General features: G+C 42.0%; 1 protein-coding gene across 2 annotated transcripts in view; it reads right to left on the bottom strand.

Annotated features, from left to right (window-relative positions):
- Positions 1 to 14,557, bottom strand: part of DPYD (dihydropyrimidine dehydrogenase) — a 1,270,977-nt gene continuing 1,256,420 nt past the window's right edge. For both annotated transcript variants that reach the window (XM_033915764.1, XM_033915765.1), the window contains one exon: positions 1 to 2,762. In XM_033915764.1, the coding sequence (XP_033771655.1) occupies positions 2,592 to 2,762 (171 nt within the window). In that variant the 3' untranslated portion in view covers positions 1 to 2,591. The remainder of the gene's footprint in view (positions 2,763 to 14,557) is intronic.

Genomic DNA, 14,557 nt, shown 5'->3' with positions numbered 1-14,557 from the left:
GATCTCTAGGGGGGTAAATTCAAGGGGGTAGGGTTGTTGGAGTGGGCAGACTTGATGGGCTGTGGCCCTTTTCTGCCGTCATCTTCTATGTTTCTATGTTTCTAATCATTTCCTGTTTTCTTCAGGTATAAAAATACATAGCATATCATTTCCAATATAAATGTACTGAAGTAAAATGTTCTGGTACTACCTTTTATTTACCGCCCCCCCCCCCCCTCCTAGAATTCCTATGAGCATCGGAGCTGTTACTGCCGTGACTGGTGCTAAAAACCACACTATAGTTTTGTAAAAGGGGGGGGGGGTGTTATTTAATAGCATTTCTATATGGTCTTCCTTAAAAGAAAACCATAATGTCTCACAACGTTTACACATTTTTGTACTTCTTGTCCCTTTTTAGCATTTCTTTTCTATATTTCGGGCCCCTTTTACTAAAGTGAGGCTAAGTTTTTGCCCTTATCACATTTGAGGCTCTAAAACTAGCAAAGCTCGTACGTCCAGCATCTGTCTTACATTTACTGATCAGGGCAGATACTTATAAGGAAGCCTCAATATGTGCAGTGGCAGATAGCATGGTGCCGGCCCAATATTGCTGAGGGTTATATCTCCCACCTCTCCCCAAAATCACAATTACCCCATTCCAACCTTTTCTTCTTTGTTTTCCCCCTATCATCTTCCTCTGATTTCCCATTGAAGCTCCCCACCTGAACTGATCCCTCAAGAAGCCTTTATCACCTGATTCCCTAATCCCTAGAGGCCTCTGTCTCTAACTCAGACCTTTGATAGAGTCCTACCTTCTATAAAAAGCCCCTCCCTAGTTTTCCAACCTGAACTTCATCTCACCCCCATCCTCCTTGACTTTTCCTAGGACTTACCTTAAACAGAAGGATGGTCCTTAGTGGTAGTATCATTAGATTATCGCTATGGGCCATCAGTGCCATGTTAATACCCAGGCAAGGCACACATGGGGAATGAGTAAAGGGGGACTATTCCTGCTCTGTTCCACTAGATGACTATGCATTACCCCTGGATAAGCCACAAGAGGCTTGGGGGGGGGGGAGGGGGGTCAAAGAAGTGGAGGAGGATCAGGTTGGAATGAGGGGAAGGGACTTAGTGCAGGGGATGGTGCTCTATCAAGGGTTAGTATTCAGGAAGGGGAGTCTCTAGGGTAGAGCAGATCACATCACGGGTAGGGAGATCCTATAGGGTATCATATTGGGCAGGAGGATCTTCAGGTGATAGCATCTGTCAGGGAGGCAGCAGAAGAAGAGAATGGCTACCACAGAGGCTTCAGGTTAAATAGAAGCTAGGGGCAGCCATGCTGGTTACATAGCTCCACTTAACACCTTGAGGTGATATTAAGTGCTATCATTGGTTATGACAGCTAGTGAGTAGTACTGACCTGTACATAATCACAGCCAGCTACTCCTCCACTCCATCACACCTGTGAACTGCTTCTATATGTACTAAGCAGCTAGCACACTTTTTTTTTTTTACTATACTGGCTGCAGTAGCTGTTACTGGAGCTTCATACTACCATCTACTACAAAGTAAAAAACCTGCATTAACTGCTTAATGAAGCTTATTTAAAGCACCCCTTAATACTATTTCTCTTTCTCTGCGACAACTCGTTCTAGTGAATCTCTGTGTCTTAGCCTCTGACCCCACCCTCCACCTTCACTATATAGGAGCTCTGTAGACTTAACATAGAAATCTAGTGGCCAACTCAGGGACATACAACTATCAGAGAACTCAAGGAAAACCTAAACGCACCACATTTTAAAGGTCTGAAGATAATTATTAATGTGCCTTTCGAAATAGCCGAAAGGCATGTGTTGCAATTGTGGGCCCAAAAGAGTTGTTCAATTCTAGGAAAATAAAGTTTTGTGAAAAGCCTAAACGTTTGGAAAATATTGTATGCGTACCGTTAAGCAATAGCTTTCTACATGGTTGGTTCAGGGGCCAGTTTAGTAAGGATTAGCAAATGCAATGTGTTAGATATCTGTAGTGCAAAGCATTAAATCCATTTTTTTAAATAACTCTTTTAAACATGTCTTTTCTTTTCATTGGAACATCACAGCCTTTATTGCATTGTTTGTGTTTCATATTGCTAATTATGTCTTCTAAGAAACAATTTAAAATGTGATGCATTTTTAATTATAAGACATTTCTATCCTGAGAAAGTGTTTGTGTGTTTATAAGGTATTTAGTTTTTAAAATAATGAATTTCATTTACTAACAATTAAAATTTGTGTGGTGCTTTAAAAGCCTCATACTAGAGAAATTAGAATATATAACTGCAGAAATGTGAAAGAGCAAATTAAAAAAAGAAAAAAAAAAAGAAAGAAAGGCAGAAATCCTTTCCTCTTGTGTAGCAGAATCAATCACTCTATTATTAAAATAACTGTGACAAATGTATTACGAGCTTTGTCTAAAAGTCATCTTTGGAGCACATAGATACTATTATAACTATTGCAACCAGCACTAATTATTCTTTTCTAAACTAGTAAGTGATTTTCAAATACTATAATCAGGGAATAGCTCTACACTGGCAGGCAAATGTAGAGGTCCCATTAACAGTGGAACCGGTCACCTCAACGCACTGGATTCACAGCTAAGGGCAGGCCTCTCTTTGGCTCATAAGGTGTTGTCCTGGAAACCATTCGGATGCAGTCAATAATGGGGCAGACACTGAGACACAGAGTGCAGCCTGTGCAACTGTCAGTAATTGTGGGAAGGTGGGTCTCTGCATCAAACTGGATTGCCTGCAAAGAAAAAATAAACGGTTTCAATGTCACTCCTAGAAAGGTCAGAAGTGTCCATATTTTAATATCTACATTTTTTTTGTGTGTGTGTGCCACAGTACTTTGTAGCCTTTCTATGAAGGTTTGTCAAAAGCGCCAGCAACAGTTCACAGGCCCGAAGGGAAGCTTTTTAAAGTAAAATCATGTACACTTCAAACTTGCATGGAGGTGTTTTCTTCAGTTTCTACCCTATGGGAAGGAAAAGTATTTTTCACAGTAAATTCCTAATTTAGGCCCTCTTTTATTAAACAGCAGTAGAGGTTTCTACCACAGCCTGGGGTGCTAAATGCTCCAGTGCTCTTAGAATTCCTATGAAAGTCGGAGCAGTGTCAGAGCGTATAGTGCCTCGGGCTGCAGTAGAAACCTCTACCGCTGCTTAGTAACAGAGGGCCTTTTGTTAGGGTTACCAGACGTCCGGGGACTGTATGGGTGCCCAGATGGACTTTCCAAAACCTGGTAGTTTGTCCAGATTTTGGGAAAGCCCCGACCTCTAGCCACATCTGGAGGGCCTCTGAGCATGCGCGGATAACATCATATGCATCTGTACATGCTCGGAGGCCCTCCAGACTCAGCCCAGGAGTCAGAGAAGAAAGATGAGGCTTTGTGGAGGCAGTGGTGGGGTTGTAATGAGGCGGGGCTAGATGCAGAACAAGGCAGAGCTGGGGTAAAATGGGGTGGGGCCATGTGTCCAGGTTTCTATGTCAGAAAATCTGGTAACCCTATCTTAAGTTCTTAAAATGTGTGAGTTTGGAACCTGACTGAAAACTATAAAATGAACTGGTGTCAGGCTTAGTGATAGAAAAGGACTGAATCACACAGTGATCCCTTTTACTAAGCTGTTTTACCACGGGTGTGCTTAGGCATCCTGTAGTAATTTTGACATCTGTGTACACTTTCCACACACTAAAAAAAATTTACTTTTTAGCGCTGGGGCGGATTGATGGTGGAAAGTAGGTTACATTGCTGATCAATAACTGATTAGCGTGTCATTAGCATATAAGCCCTTACTGTCTACAAAATAGGTGTCAGCAAGTTCTGATTCTGCCAACAGTGGTCTGTATTAAAAAAAAAAAAATGCTGGTCATGGTGGGCTGAATATTGACCCATTAAGTTTTTCCTTCGTTAATGCAGCATGTTTCAGAAATTAGAGATCTAAGTCCTTTTGGGTTCCCTTCTATCTGAGACACCACTCTTTGCAATGTTTTTAGTTTTCCTTTAATTCACTTTTATAAAGGAGGAGTTATCTTTCTCCTCTTCCTCTTCCACTGTCCCTGTATCCTTATTATTAAAATTCTACTGGTAATATTTTTTTTCTGGACAGTATTGCATTTGATTAACGTCTCTGATATCAACAGATTATCTCTTTTAAAAGGTTATCACCTTATTCACCTTACTTATCATTCTATTTACTATACTGTAGGTGTTAATTTCAATTTGGGTTATCTTTTCCTTTTCTGGGACTCAGTATATTTCTTATGTAGAGAGCCCCAATAGTAATCAATTTTTACTTGTCAAGGACACAAATAAGCTTGATTTCTACACTTGTAAGCGTGGAGGGGCCTTATCAATAGGACATCTAAGTCTGACTTTGAATGTTTCCATCAAGATGTCCAAGCGTCAGAGTGGGGAAATGTTCATTTTCGAAACTGTTAGACATCCAAATTTTATTTTTGGAAAATAACCTATTTGGACATCTTGGCCATCGGGACATCCAACATTAGGATGCCAAACTTTGTTCGCCATTTTTGACAATAAAAATGTCCAAATCCAGACCATTTGGATGTGGGAGGGACCAGCATTGTAATGGACTGGTCAAACAGACATGCCAACAGAACAGAGGAGCATCTTAGAAAGCACTCCTGTGAACTTCATATAAAGGGTACCAGATGCACATCTTTAAAAAAAAAAAATTATATTCTGCATATTCTACAATTCTATATGGATTACAAATTATTCAAGCATTTTTCCCAAACTCCCTCAAAACCTACTATACCCATCTGACTACCACCCTAATAGCCTTATGGCTGCAGATGGCACCTATATGGCAGTATAGTAGGGTTTTGGTGGCCTTACACTTTCTACCATAAATGTACTGGTTAGAGTGGCTTATGAGCCTGGTCCTTTTTATGGTTCACTAGCCCACCTATCAGGCTACTTAAGACACAGGTGTGCTACTCTAGTAGGCTTTCACATATCAGGTGCTGCTGTTCTAAGTAATGTACTTTTTCATTCAGATATTTTTTTTCAGGGGGGGGGGGGGTCAGTGACCACTGGTGGAGTGTGGGAGTCATTACTTAATTCCTCCAGTCATCTGGTCAGTTTGGGTACCTTTTTGCCACTTAGACACTTTTTAAACAGGTCTAGGTCCGGGCGTCTAAGTTGTGTCCTGGACATCTTAGGAAATGTTTATCCCCCTACAAGATGTCCAAGTGCTAAGCACACCCAAAGCCCATCCATAATATGCCTCCAACACCCCCCTCGAACTTGGGATGCACAGCGGCTAAGAATGCTAACAAGATGTCCAGAAAGTCAGCTTCAAAAATCAGCACTTGGACATCTTGTCCAGTAAGATGTCCAAGAGTCACTCTATGGCATTTTTCAGACGTCTTTCTTTTTTTGAAAATGAGCCCCCTATTTACCAAGCTGCAAAATGCACAATCATTTTGTGTTCCAGTGCAAAGTATGTGGCAACTATTAGTGCTAGTATAGTCAAGTATATAGGCTATGGAATTTAGAAACTCAGGCCAGGCATATTATTGAATGATTAGGTGTTTTGTGCACGTGGCCCTGCTTTTCAGTAACAATTTTCAGTTCCCTATTAATGAGGTCCCACAATGAGTCTCTGCACATAGTCCCACATCTTTTTTGCACTTATGCGGGCTGCCTCCTGCTGACTGAATATCGGCACCATACTCTATATCTCTGGCTTGGTCACAGATAAACCAGGTATAAATCAGGTAGTCAAGTCAAAGGTATTGACTATGGGGTAATTTTATAAAGGCATTTTTGCACATACATGACAGAATGCAGTTTTAATGTATTCTTTTAAAGTTTTGTTTATCTGTTTTATGATTATGCATGTAAGTCAGAACCCTTTTTGTTATAGGTGGGCTATAAGTTGTTTTAAAAAAAAATAAAAAATAAAATAAATAGGTATATGATTGTGAAATGCCACTCATAAAATCATCCCTACATAAAAGTATGTAGGCAAAAATTCATGTAGGTTGTGAAGGGAAAGGTTTTAGATGGAGCATGGGCACAGATGTGGTATACCTGCATACTTTATAACATACCTGCAAGTATTTATACCACTCCTAAGCAGTTGTAAATGCCCATGGTATCATTTTAACTACAAACTCTGCAGCTTTTGTAAGCCAGTTTAATAAAGACACATAAATGCCCTAATCAGAATGCCTACTTGATCTTTCTACCTAGGCAATCTGTTATAAAATTACTCTCACACATACAATTACCAAGATTTGGCTCATGCTAGTGTACTTAATATGTGGATGGCAAATATTCAGTGGGCCCGATGATTTTAAGCAGTTGCCAACAGTCACTGAGGGCCAGATTCTACAATAGTTGATGAAATTTAGATGGTGGGAGCCTAGTGCTGCCTAATCTAATTGGTTTAATTGGGTTTAAGTGATGTGATAATTGGTTGCACCACTAAAACCCAATTAAACTCACATTAAAAAAAAAAAAGTGGCTGCAATTATGTGGTCTCCAGGACCAGTGCCTAGGTCCCTGGTGGTTAGCAATGCATAGTGACGTCAAAGTCCAGAAGCAGGTTAAGGGCGGTGCCAGACTTTGGCATCACTATGCACTGGAAAGACCCCGAGCACCGGAAATGTAGGCCTGTAAAACCCTAGGGTCCTTGGGAGCTGCGATTCTGGAAGCGGTGCATGTCGGTGATTGACATGCAGGTGCCCGTTTTGTAAGTACCTGCTGCGGCAGGCACCACATAGAATCAGGGTCTTAATGGTTAAATTGAACAAAACTGGCTATCTGCAACTATTCAGCAGGAGATAACCAGTTAGCATCACTGAACATTCGCAGTTAGCGCATAACCTGGAGCTGGCTATCTCAGGGGCATTCCAAGAGTGGAACACACAGGACCCAATAATCAGTGCTAACCAAGCAAGGTTAATGCATAAATATGATCACATTAATATTGGTCCTATTTTTTGGCTCCTTTTACAAAGCCACGGTACGCCGGTGAGGTAAATGCTCTGACACTCATAGGAATTCTTTGAGTGTCAGAGCATTTACCTCACTGGTCTGCAGTAGAAACCTCTACTACTCCATTGTTTATTTGCTAGCCAATGGCCAGTTAGTGGCCAAAAATGAAAACCGGTTGCCAGGAATGACCCTATGTTGAGTATCTGGGTTTGGCTCCAGCGGTAACTAATGGGGTTAAGACCTACCATTGGCTGAAAATTGAGCTGTTTTTATCTATTTACACACACGTTTATGTAGCAGTAGTGGCATAGCGAGGGTAGGAGGTGCCCGGTGAGGTGGTACCCCTTCATGCCCTCCTCTCTACCCCTCCAGCTCCTTCCCTACCCCATTCGTGCTTTCCCTTTTCTTCCCCCCCCCCCCCCCCGCAACTCGTTATATCTTCGCCAGGCTTCTCTGGCCTGCTGCTTGTGGTGTTGGCTTTCCCTCTGATGTCACTTCCTGGCCCCGCAACCCAGAAGTGATTTCAGAGGGAGCCAGGCTGGCACAAGTAGCAGGCCAGAGTAGTTTCTTATGCTGGTGAAGATTTAAAGAGGTATAAGGGACGGGGCTGGGAGGGCATGAGCATAGCATGGAGGGCAGAGAGAGGCCGGTGCCCCCACCAAGAAGACACCCGAGGCAGTCCACCCTCCCCCTTTACTACGTCCCCTTACTGTGTAGCACTGTTGAATATACAAATAATTCAAAATGTTTGTATCAGGCATTTTAGATTGGCAGATATTTGCTGAAAATTGACCTCAAAGTACAGGTATTTGCTTTCTAAACAAAGCATCGGTATTATTTCCCAAGCTTTACTTTTTCTCTGTTACATTCCTTTCTCATTTCAAGGGATTTTCTTTCCTTGCAGAGAGCAACACTGATGTTCTCCAACAGATGATGGACAATTTGATATGAACTTCAAAAAATAGTAAAATTCAAGAGGGGAGATATGATCCATCTCTATTTACTTTCACCCATAAAAAAGTAAGCTAATTGAAATTTCTAAAGAGATTTAAAAATAAATCCCAACTCTCGGCAAGCTTGTGCTTTAAAACTGCAAATGCATAGTATCTTACAACAAGATAGGAGGCTGTGTCACTGCAGAGAATGGAACTAAAAGAGCAGGAAGACTTGTATAGCTGCATAGATCTACCATTCAGTACTTATTGCTATTTTTATTTATAGCAATATCAGCTGTCTAAAAAAGAACAGATTTTTAATTAGTTTAATTTGAATAATTTGCATATTAGTTTTAGCCATTTTTAAGTTTAGAGATGTGCACATGCAAAAATATATATATATATTTATTTATTTAGCCCATCCTCCCAAAAGAACCTAGAATGGGTTGCAGGAGCACATACACATTATAATCAAGAAAAACATGTATAGACATATTTGGAAAGCTAGTGGTACAATGACCGAGTTATGGTGAATAGAGAATATCTGAGATACAGTAGGGTAACTATACTGTACATGCTATGGTAGAAATAAACAGCCGAGATACACTAATCAACTATAGTACATGTGATCATCTGAGATACTCTAATTAACTATACATGCTTTGGTGAGGAACTTAGCATTATGGTCTAGTTGATGAGTTTATCTGTTTTAATTTATGCTTGGTCTTTTCATGGAGCTGGATTTGTGAAGAGGAAGGTTTTCATGGCCTTCTTAAAGTTCCATAGGTCGTCCAGCTCTCTGATAGATGGAGGGGATGAAATTCCACAGTTTGGGTTTGAAGTGCGATTAGGCGTGCCTGTGGGCTGATTCTGTTTTGAGGGCATGCCCATGGGGTAGGGACAGCAGTCTGTCTTTCTGGGATCTTAACGGTCGTCTTGGGTAATAGATTGGTAGCTTGGGAATCATACAGCCTGCTACCAATTTCTTGAAGATTCTGAATGCCAGGACTAGGGATACGTTAGAATATTCCTTAAACAACAGCGACCTCGGTGAGCTACATTCTATTCATTTATACAAGAAGCACTGAAAGGAGTATAGTGGGTAGTTGTGTTGTATGAATGGTTTTTCACAGCGTCTTGCTTTTTATGCTTTATTCCGTTGGGGGACTCTTGATACAGCAATGTATGTGAAACATGTCGGGTCAGACTCCTAGGTTTTGACTGTGATATAAGCTAAGTACAAATACACTATTTAAGCACTTTATATTTATATATATTTATTAGAGGAAATGCTATTATGCAACAAAAAGACTTTTAGATAATTTCATCACATAAAAAACAGAACAAGGAAAAGTTTACTATCAATAAGGTGACAGCCATTGATGAGGCGCCACGTAAAGCTTCCCGCAATTTGAAAAGTGGCTTTGCGGTGGAGTGGTGGAGCTGAGGCTTCCCTTTGAGATTTATTACTGACGTTAACAATATAGAGTCCAGGAAGTAAACGCTTAAGGACTAGGGATACAGCACTTCTTGATAGGCAGCCAATGAACCGATGCTAGCACTGGGGTCAGGTGATCATAGATGTTCAAGTTTTTTAATATGCGGTCTGCATGAAGTGTTGTATGCATTCTGCTGCATCGCTGAGGTCTAGGTAAATTGCTCTAAGGCTTTTTCGGATATGCAAGTTTTTTAATAGGCAGACTGCAACATTTTGGACACCTTGGAGGTGAGATAGGCCTTTGGCAGATAGGCCAACTAGTAATGCATTACAGTTGTCCAAACGAGACAACACAAAAGCATATAGTAACTGGGAAAATTCAGGTTATGAGAAGTATGCATGGATGCTTCTCAGCTAGTGGAGGTAGTAAAAGGAGGTTGCCACTATTTGAGAGATGTGGTCTTTGAGTGATAGACTTGAGTCCAGTAGTACTCCCAGGATGCGGACATTATCTTTGGCTGTGAGGGTGTTATTTCCCCAAGCAAGGCGAGGACAAGGGTATGTGCAGTTTTCTTTGTGAACCCTGAGGAGTTCAGTCTTTGATTCATTTAGCTGTAGTTTGTTTATGGTCATCCAATCCTTTATTTCAGATAAACAGCACTGTAATTTCTTGATTTGCTCGGTTCGATTTGGGCCCAGGGGGAGGTAGAGTTGGATATCGTCGGCGAATGAATGGATTTGGATGTGGTGTTTTCTGCAATATTGATTACTGGTCTGACATATATGTTGAAAAGTAGTGGAGATAGTAGGGCACCCTTTGGTACTCCATAGTTAAGTGGTTTTGGTTCAAATGTGGTCTAGCTTAGTAGATCTCTGAGATCTTTCACTTAGGAAGGAAGCGAACTACCTTAGTGCAACATCACAGATTCCAATGTGCTTCAGCCTGGACAAGAGAAGGGAATGGTCTATGGTGTCAAACGCAACACTTAGATCCAAAAGAATCAGTAATACATTGTCTCTTTTAATAAAGAAATTTCCAGCAGTCATATAAGATGTCTAATATGACTATTTCCTTCTATATTTCCTAAAACCTGATTGGTTGGTAGAGAGGGAGTTGATTTTTTTCTATGAAATCCCATAGTTTTACAAGTACTGCCTTTTCCAGGATTTTGCACATGAATGTGAGATTTGAGACTGGTCTGAAGTTACTTGGTTTGTCTAGATCTAAGGTAAGTTTCTTTAGAAGTGGTCTTACTACGGTGGATTTCCAACTCCGTGGGATCACACCCAACAGTAAGGACTCATTTATTAAGGGCAGGATGGATTCTAGGAAGACTTCATTGACTGATAGAAGAGTGGAAGAGGGGCATGGATCTAGGATGGAGGTTGTAGGGTTTAGAGAATCTACTATGGTTTTCAAGTCGTCATAGGTTACTAGTTTGAAGTGATCAAGAGTTTCTGGGCTATGTGCATTGTCAGGCTGTACGGCATCATTGTTATTTGGTAGATTTTTGGCTTCTGAGTCTAGTGCTTCACATATGTTATATTTTTTTCATGGAAGAAAGTAGAGAGGGTCTCACTGTCTAAGTTTGTTTGTAGGGACTGATTATTCCCATGTGAGGCTAAGAACAGGTTTTTGGTCAATGTGAAGATAGCTTTTTGATAGTAGTTTGGAGAAATGGGCCTTTTGTGTTGCTGATTTGTAGTCTACGAGGAGCTTCTTCCAGGTGGATTTGTCCTCTATGCTTTGAGTTATGCACCACATTTTTTCTGCTTTCCTGACTTTCCTTTTCTCTCAAGGCTTCTGAGAACCAGGGGGATGAGAATGATCGTGGGTTTGGATTCATTTCCTTTACTTTAACAAGACTGTCGTAGAGTGATTTAATACCCTTGTGCCAGGCTGCAGCTTTTTCCTCTAGGGAGCTGTTTGTGGGGTCTGTCATTAATTTAGGGATGTTGAGGGAAAAAGTTTCTAGGTGGACATCTCTAGACTGTGTTTTTTCCCAGATTGTAGCTAGTCTGACCTTGATGTGTAGATCAAAAGAGATTATGTGGTGGTCAGTCCAGAGAACAGGGTTGCTAGTGGATGTGGCTGATTTGGAGTCAATTAGGGGTCCATCTGAGGTAAAGATTAGGTCTAGCGTGTTTCTGGAAGAGTATGTGGGAGTGTTGACTAGTTGGAGAAATCTTAGATCTGATAATGACTTTATGAAGTTTTGTGGGGCACCCACAGTATTTAGGTAGTCTGCAAAGTTGAAGTCTCCTAGGATGATGATCTGTTTGTGGGTTATGGTTGGTTAGGTTGCTGATCATAGCTAGTAGCTTGTCAACAGCAGACATAGGGGAGGTGGGGGCTCCATAGATCAGTATGAATACAAGCTTTTTATCATGACCTGTTGAAAAGATAAGGCATTCCAGGTCTTGTAGAGTCATGGAGTTTATGAGGCATGGGTTCAATTTGGATATGTTGATTGCGGCAACTCCTCCTCCCCTTTTATCTGGGTGGAAACATGCCAGTGCTTGATAGCAAGGCTAGCATAGAAAACCCAGAGTGGCTATATCATTATCTTTTAGCCATGTTTCCATTATCAGGAGAATATCTAATTTGTTGTCAATGATGGTGTCTGTTATGATAAGGCCTTTTTTGTGGGCTGATCTGGCGTTTACCATAGTTGCTGAGGCTATGTTTGTGGTGGGCACATGTGGGATGGTCTTTATTAATATTTGAGGTTGGAAGTTCTAGTTGGTGTGGGTTTTTTGTGGGTGTTAGGTGCTAGGTCTTCACATCTGCCTTGGCCCATGACGACTGATATGTGGAAAGGCATCATTTGAGTGAAGAGGCAGTAGTTGAGAGGACGGTAGTTATGTGGGTGCACAGGGGGAGTGTGGGCATGGTTGCTGTCTTGGTCCTACTTGGGAGGGCTGGAGCATAGAGTTTGGCTTGGTCCGTCCGAAGGGCCATATAAAGGGCCCTTTGGCATGGCCCACCTGTTCGACAGCCCTTTAAAGAGCTAAAGAGGAGGGCAGGAGAGTTCTGCAGCTAAAAGGTGCGGGACTTCCCACCAAAAGCGAAGAAAGATCCAGTGCAGTGAGGGGGGACGTTGTGGCCTCCTTTCCCTCTCACTATGCTGGCTTGAATCCAGTGGTGATGGTTCATTTTCAGAAAAATTGATTTTCTCCTGAATTTTATTATTTTTTGGGTTCAGTTCATATATTCATGTTAATTAAACATTTTTAACCTGCATTGGAACTTTTAAATGCATGAAAATCAATTGTTTGCTCATTCATTTGAAGGCTAATGTGCATTAAATTGATTTTGTACACAAGATGCCTTAATGAATTAAGTGTATGCTAATGAATGTACAATCTTATAAAAATAAGACTGATAACACATATGGTTAAACTTTGTTGATATTATTTCTTATGAATCAGTAAACATAGAGGAGTAAGTATTCACAGTGTATGGATGTACCCAAGCCAAAAGTGTTGTTCCCCCCCCCCCCCCCCCACAGAGAGTCACCCAACACCTGACCACAAGCATTGCACTTTTACCACCCTTTGCCCATCATGGGCCTATCTTAGAAGCCTAATGGTCTCATTGGGCCAGGAGTGATTCCCATTCGCTTCTGCCCATGATGGCTTTGAAGTCAAAATGGCAATTGTGATTTCCCATGGCAGCCTAGCAAGACTGCTACAGGAAGTTGCATCAGCCATTTTGACAACCGGCATTTCTCTTAAAATTTTTAGCGAGGCAGGCTGGCTGGCTTCGGGGGAGGGAGTGGGACAAAGTCTGGAAGGCAGTGAGGGGGACATAGGAAGGAGAGAAAGAGGCAGAGAAAGGGGGGTGGGTTGTAATCAGAAGAAAGACTAGAAAGAGAAAGGCCTGGGCCAAAGGGGAAAGACAGCAGGCAGATTCAGGACTAAGGGAAGTGCAGGCCTAGCAGAAGAGGAGGCCAATCTTCGGGCACCGGCACCAAGCATAGGACATGCCGGTGCCGGTGCCCAGATGAGGGCAAGAAGCGTCGGGGGGGGGGGGGGGGGGCCAGATCGTGGCGGGGGAGGGCCCAATCGCATCGGGGGGGGAGGGTGCCGGATCGTGGCGGGGGTGCCCAATCACGGGGGGGGAGGGGAGGATCGCAGGGGGGCCTTCGGGGGGGAGCAATGCCGGTTCTCGTGGGGGGGGGGGAACGCATCAAAGCGAGTTTCCATTATTTCCTATGGGGAAACTCGCTTTGATAAACGAGCATTTTGGATTACGAGCATGCTCCTGGAATGGATTATGCTCGTAATCCAAGGTACCACTGTATTCAGGATCTGTTTCTGGCTTAGTTCATTTTTTCTACAGACAATGAGTCAGGAATGAATCAGCTTGCCACCTACTTAACTCCTCACCTTTTACAAAACCATCATAGTGGTTATTAGCATAGGCCGGTGTGCTGAATGCTCTGCACTGCTCTCGACACTCACAGGAACTCTATGAGTGTCGGGAGCAGCGCAGAACAGTCAGCGTGCCAGCCTGCGCTAAAACCCACTATTGTGGTTTTGTAAAAGAGGGGGGGGGTTAAGTCAGTCCCATATCACACTTTCTTTCTGAACTCTGCTCAATTTGCCCCCCCCCACCAAATTCCAAATCCTTTATACTTTCTCCACCCTATTGCCAGCAGGAAGAGTGTGGAGATCAAAAAGATTATGTGGTGGTCGGTCTTTCCCTACTTTATCAATGGTTTCATTAAAACAGTTTGAATTTGATGGGGCAGTTCAGTCATCATTTTCTTCCTCCCAGCCACAAGGTGGAGAGTATGAAGGATCAGATATTGTTAGAGACTGAGTTAAGAGAGACAAAAATGGAAATGGATGGATCAATTTGTAAAACTATGATAGAGAGGAAGGACAAATGGTGGGGGTGGGGGGTGGGGAGGGAAGGCAAATGGTATGGATGTGGGAAGAAGGAACAAAGATGGGACAAATGCAGGAAGATGAGAATGAAATAAAAAAGAGAAGGAGAGGAAGAGAAAGAAGAACAGTATAAGGAAAAAGAAAGATGGGGAAATCGTATGTGTCAAAACAACTGGTATTATCTTCACAAAAAATCAAGATCATTTCAGGGGGCTTTGTTTGTTGTACCTCTATATCAGGTAGTAGCTAAAAATAATTGCTGTTGAGAATATTTTCAAAGATTACTCCAACTGTGTTAAATTCTC

The sequence above is a fragment of the Geotrypetes seraphini genome, chromosome 12 (genome assembly GCF_902459505.1).
Source record: "Geotrypetes seraphini chromosome 12, aGeoSer1.1, whole genome shotgun sequence".
Classification (NCBI taxonomy): domain Eukaryota; kingdom Metazoa; phylum Chordata; class Amphibia; order Gymnophiona; family Dermophiidae; genus Geotrypetes; species Geotrypetes seraphini.
The sequence above is the reverse complement of the archived record's forward strand: the minus strand, read 5'-3'. Positions and strand labels throughout refer to the sequence as shown.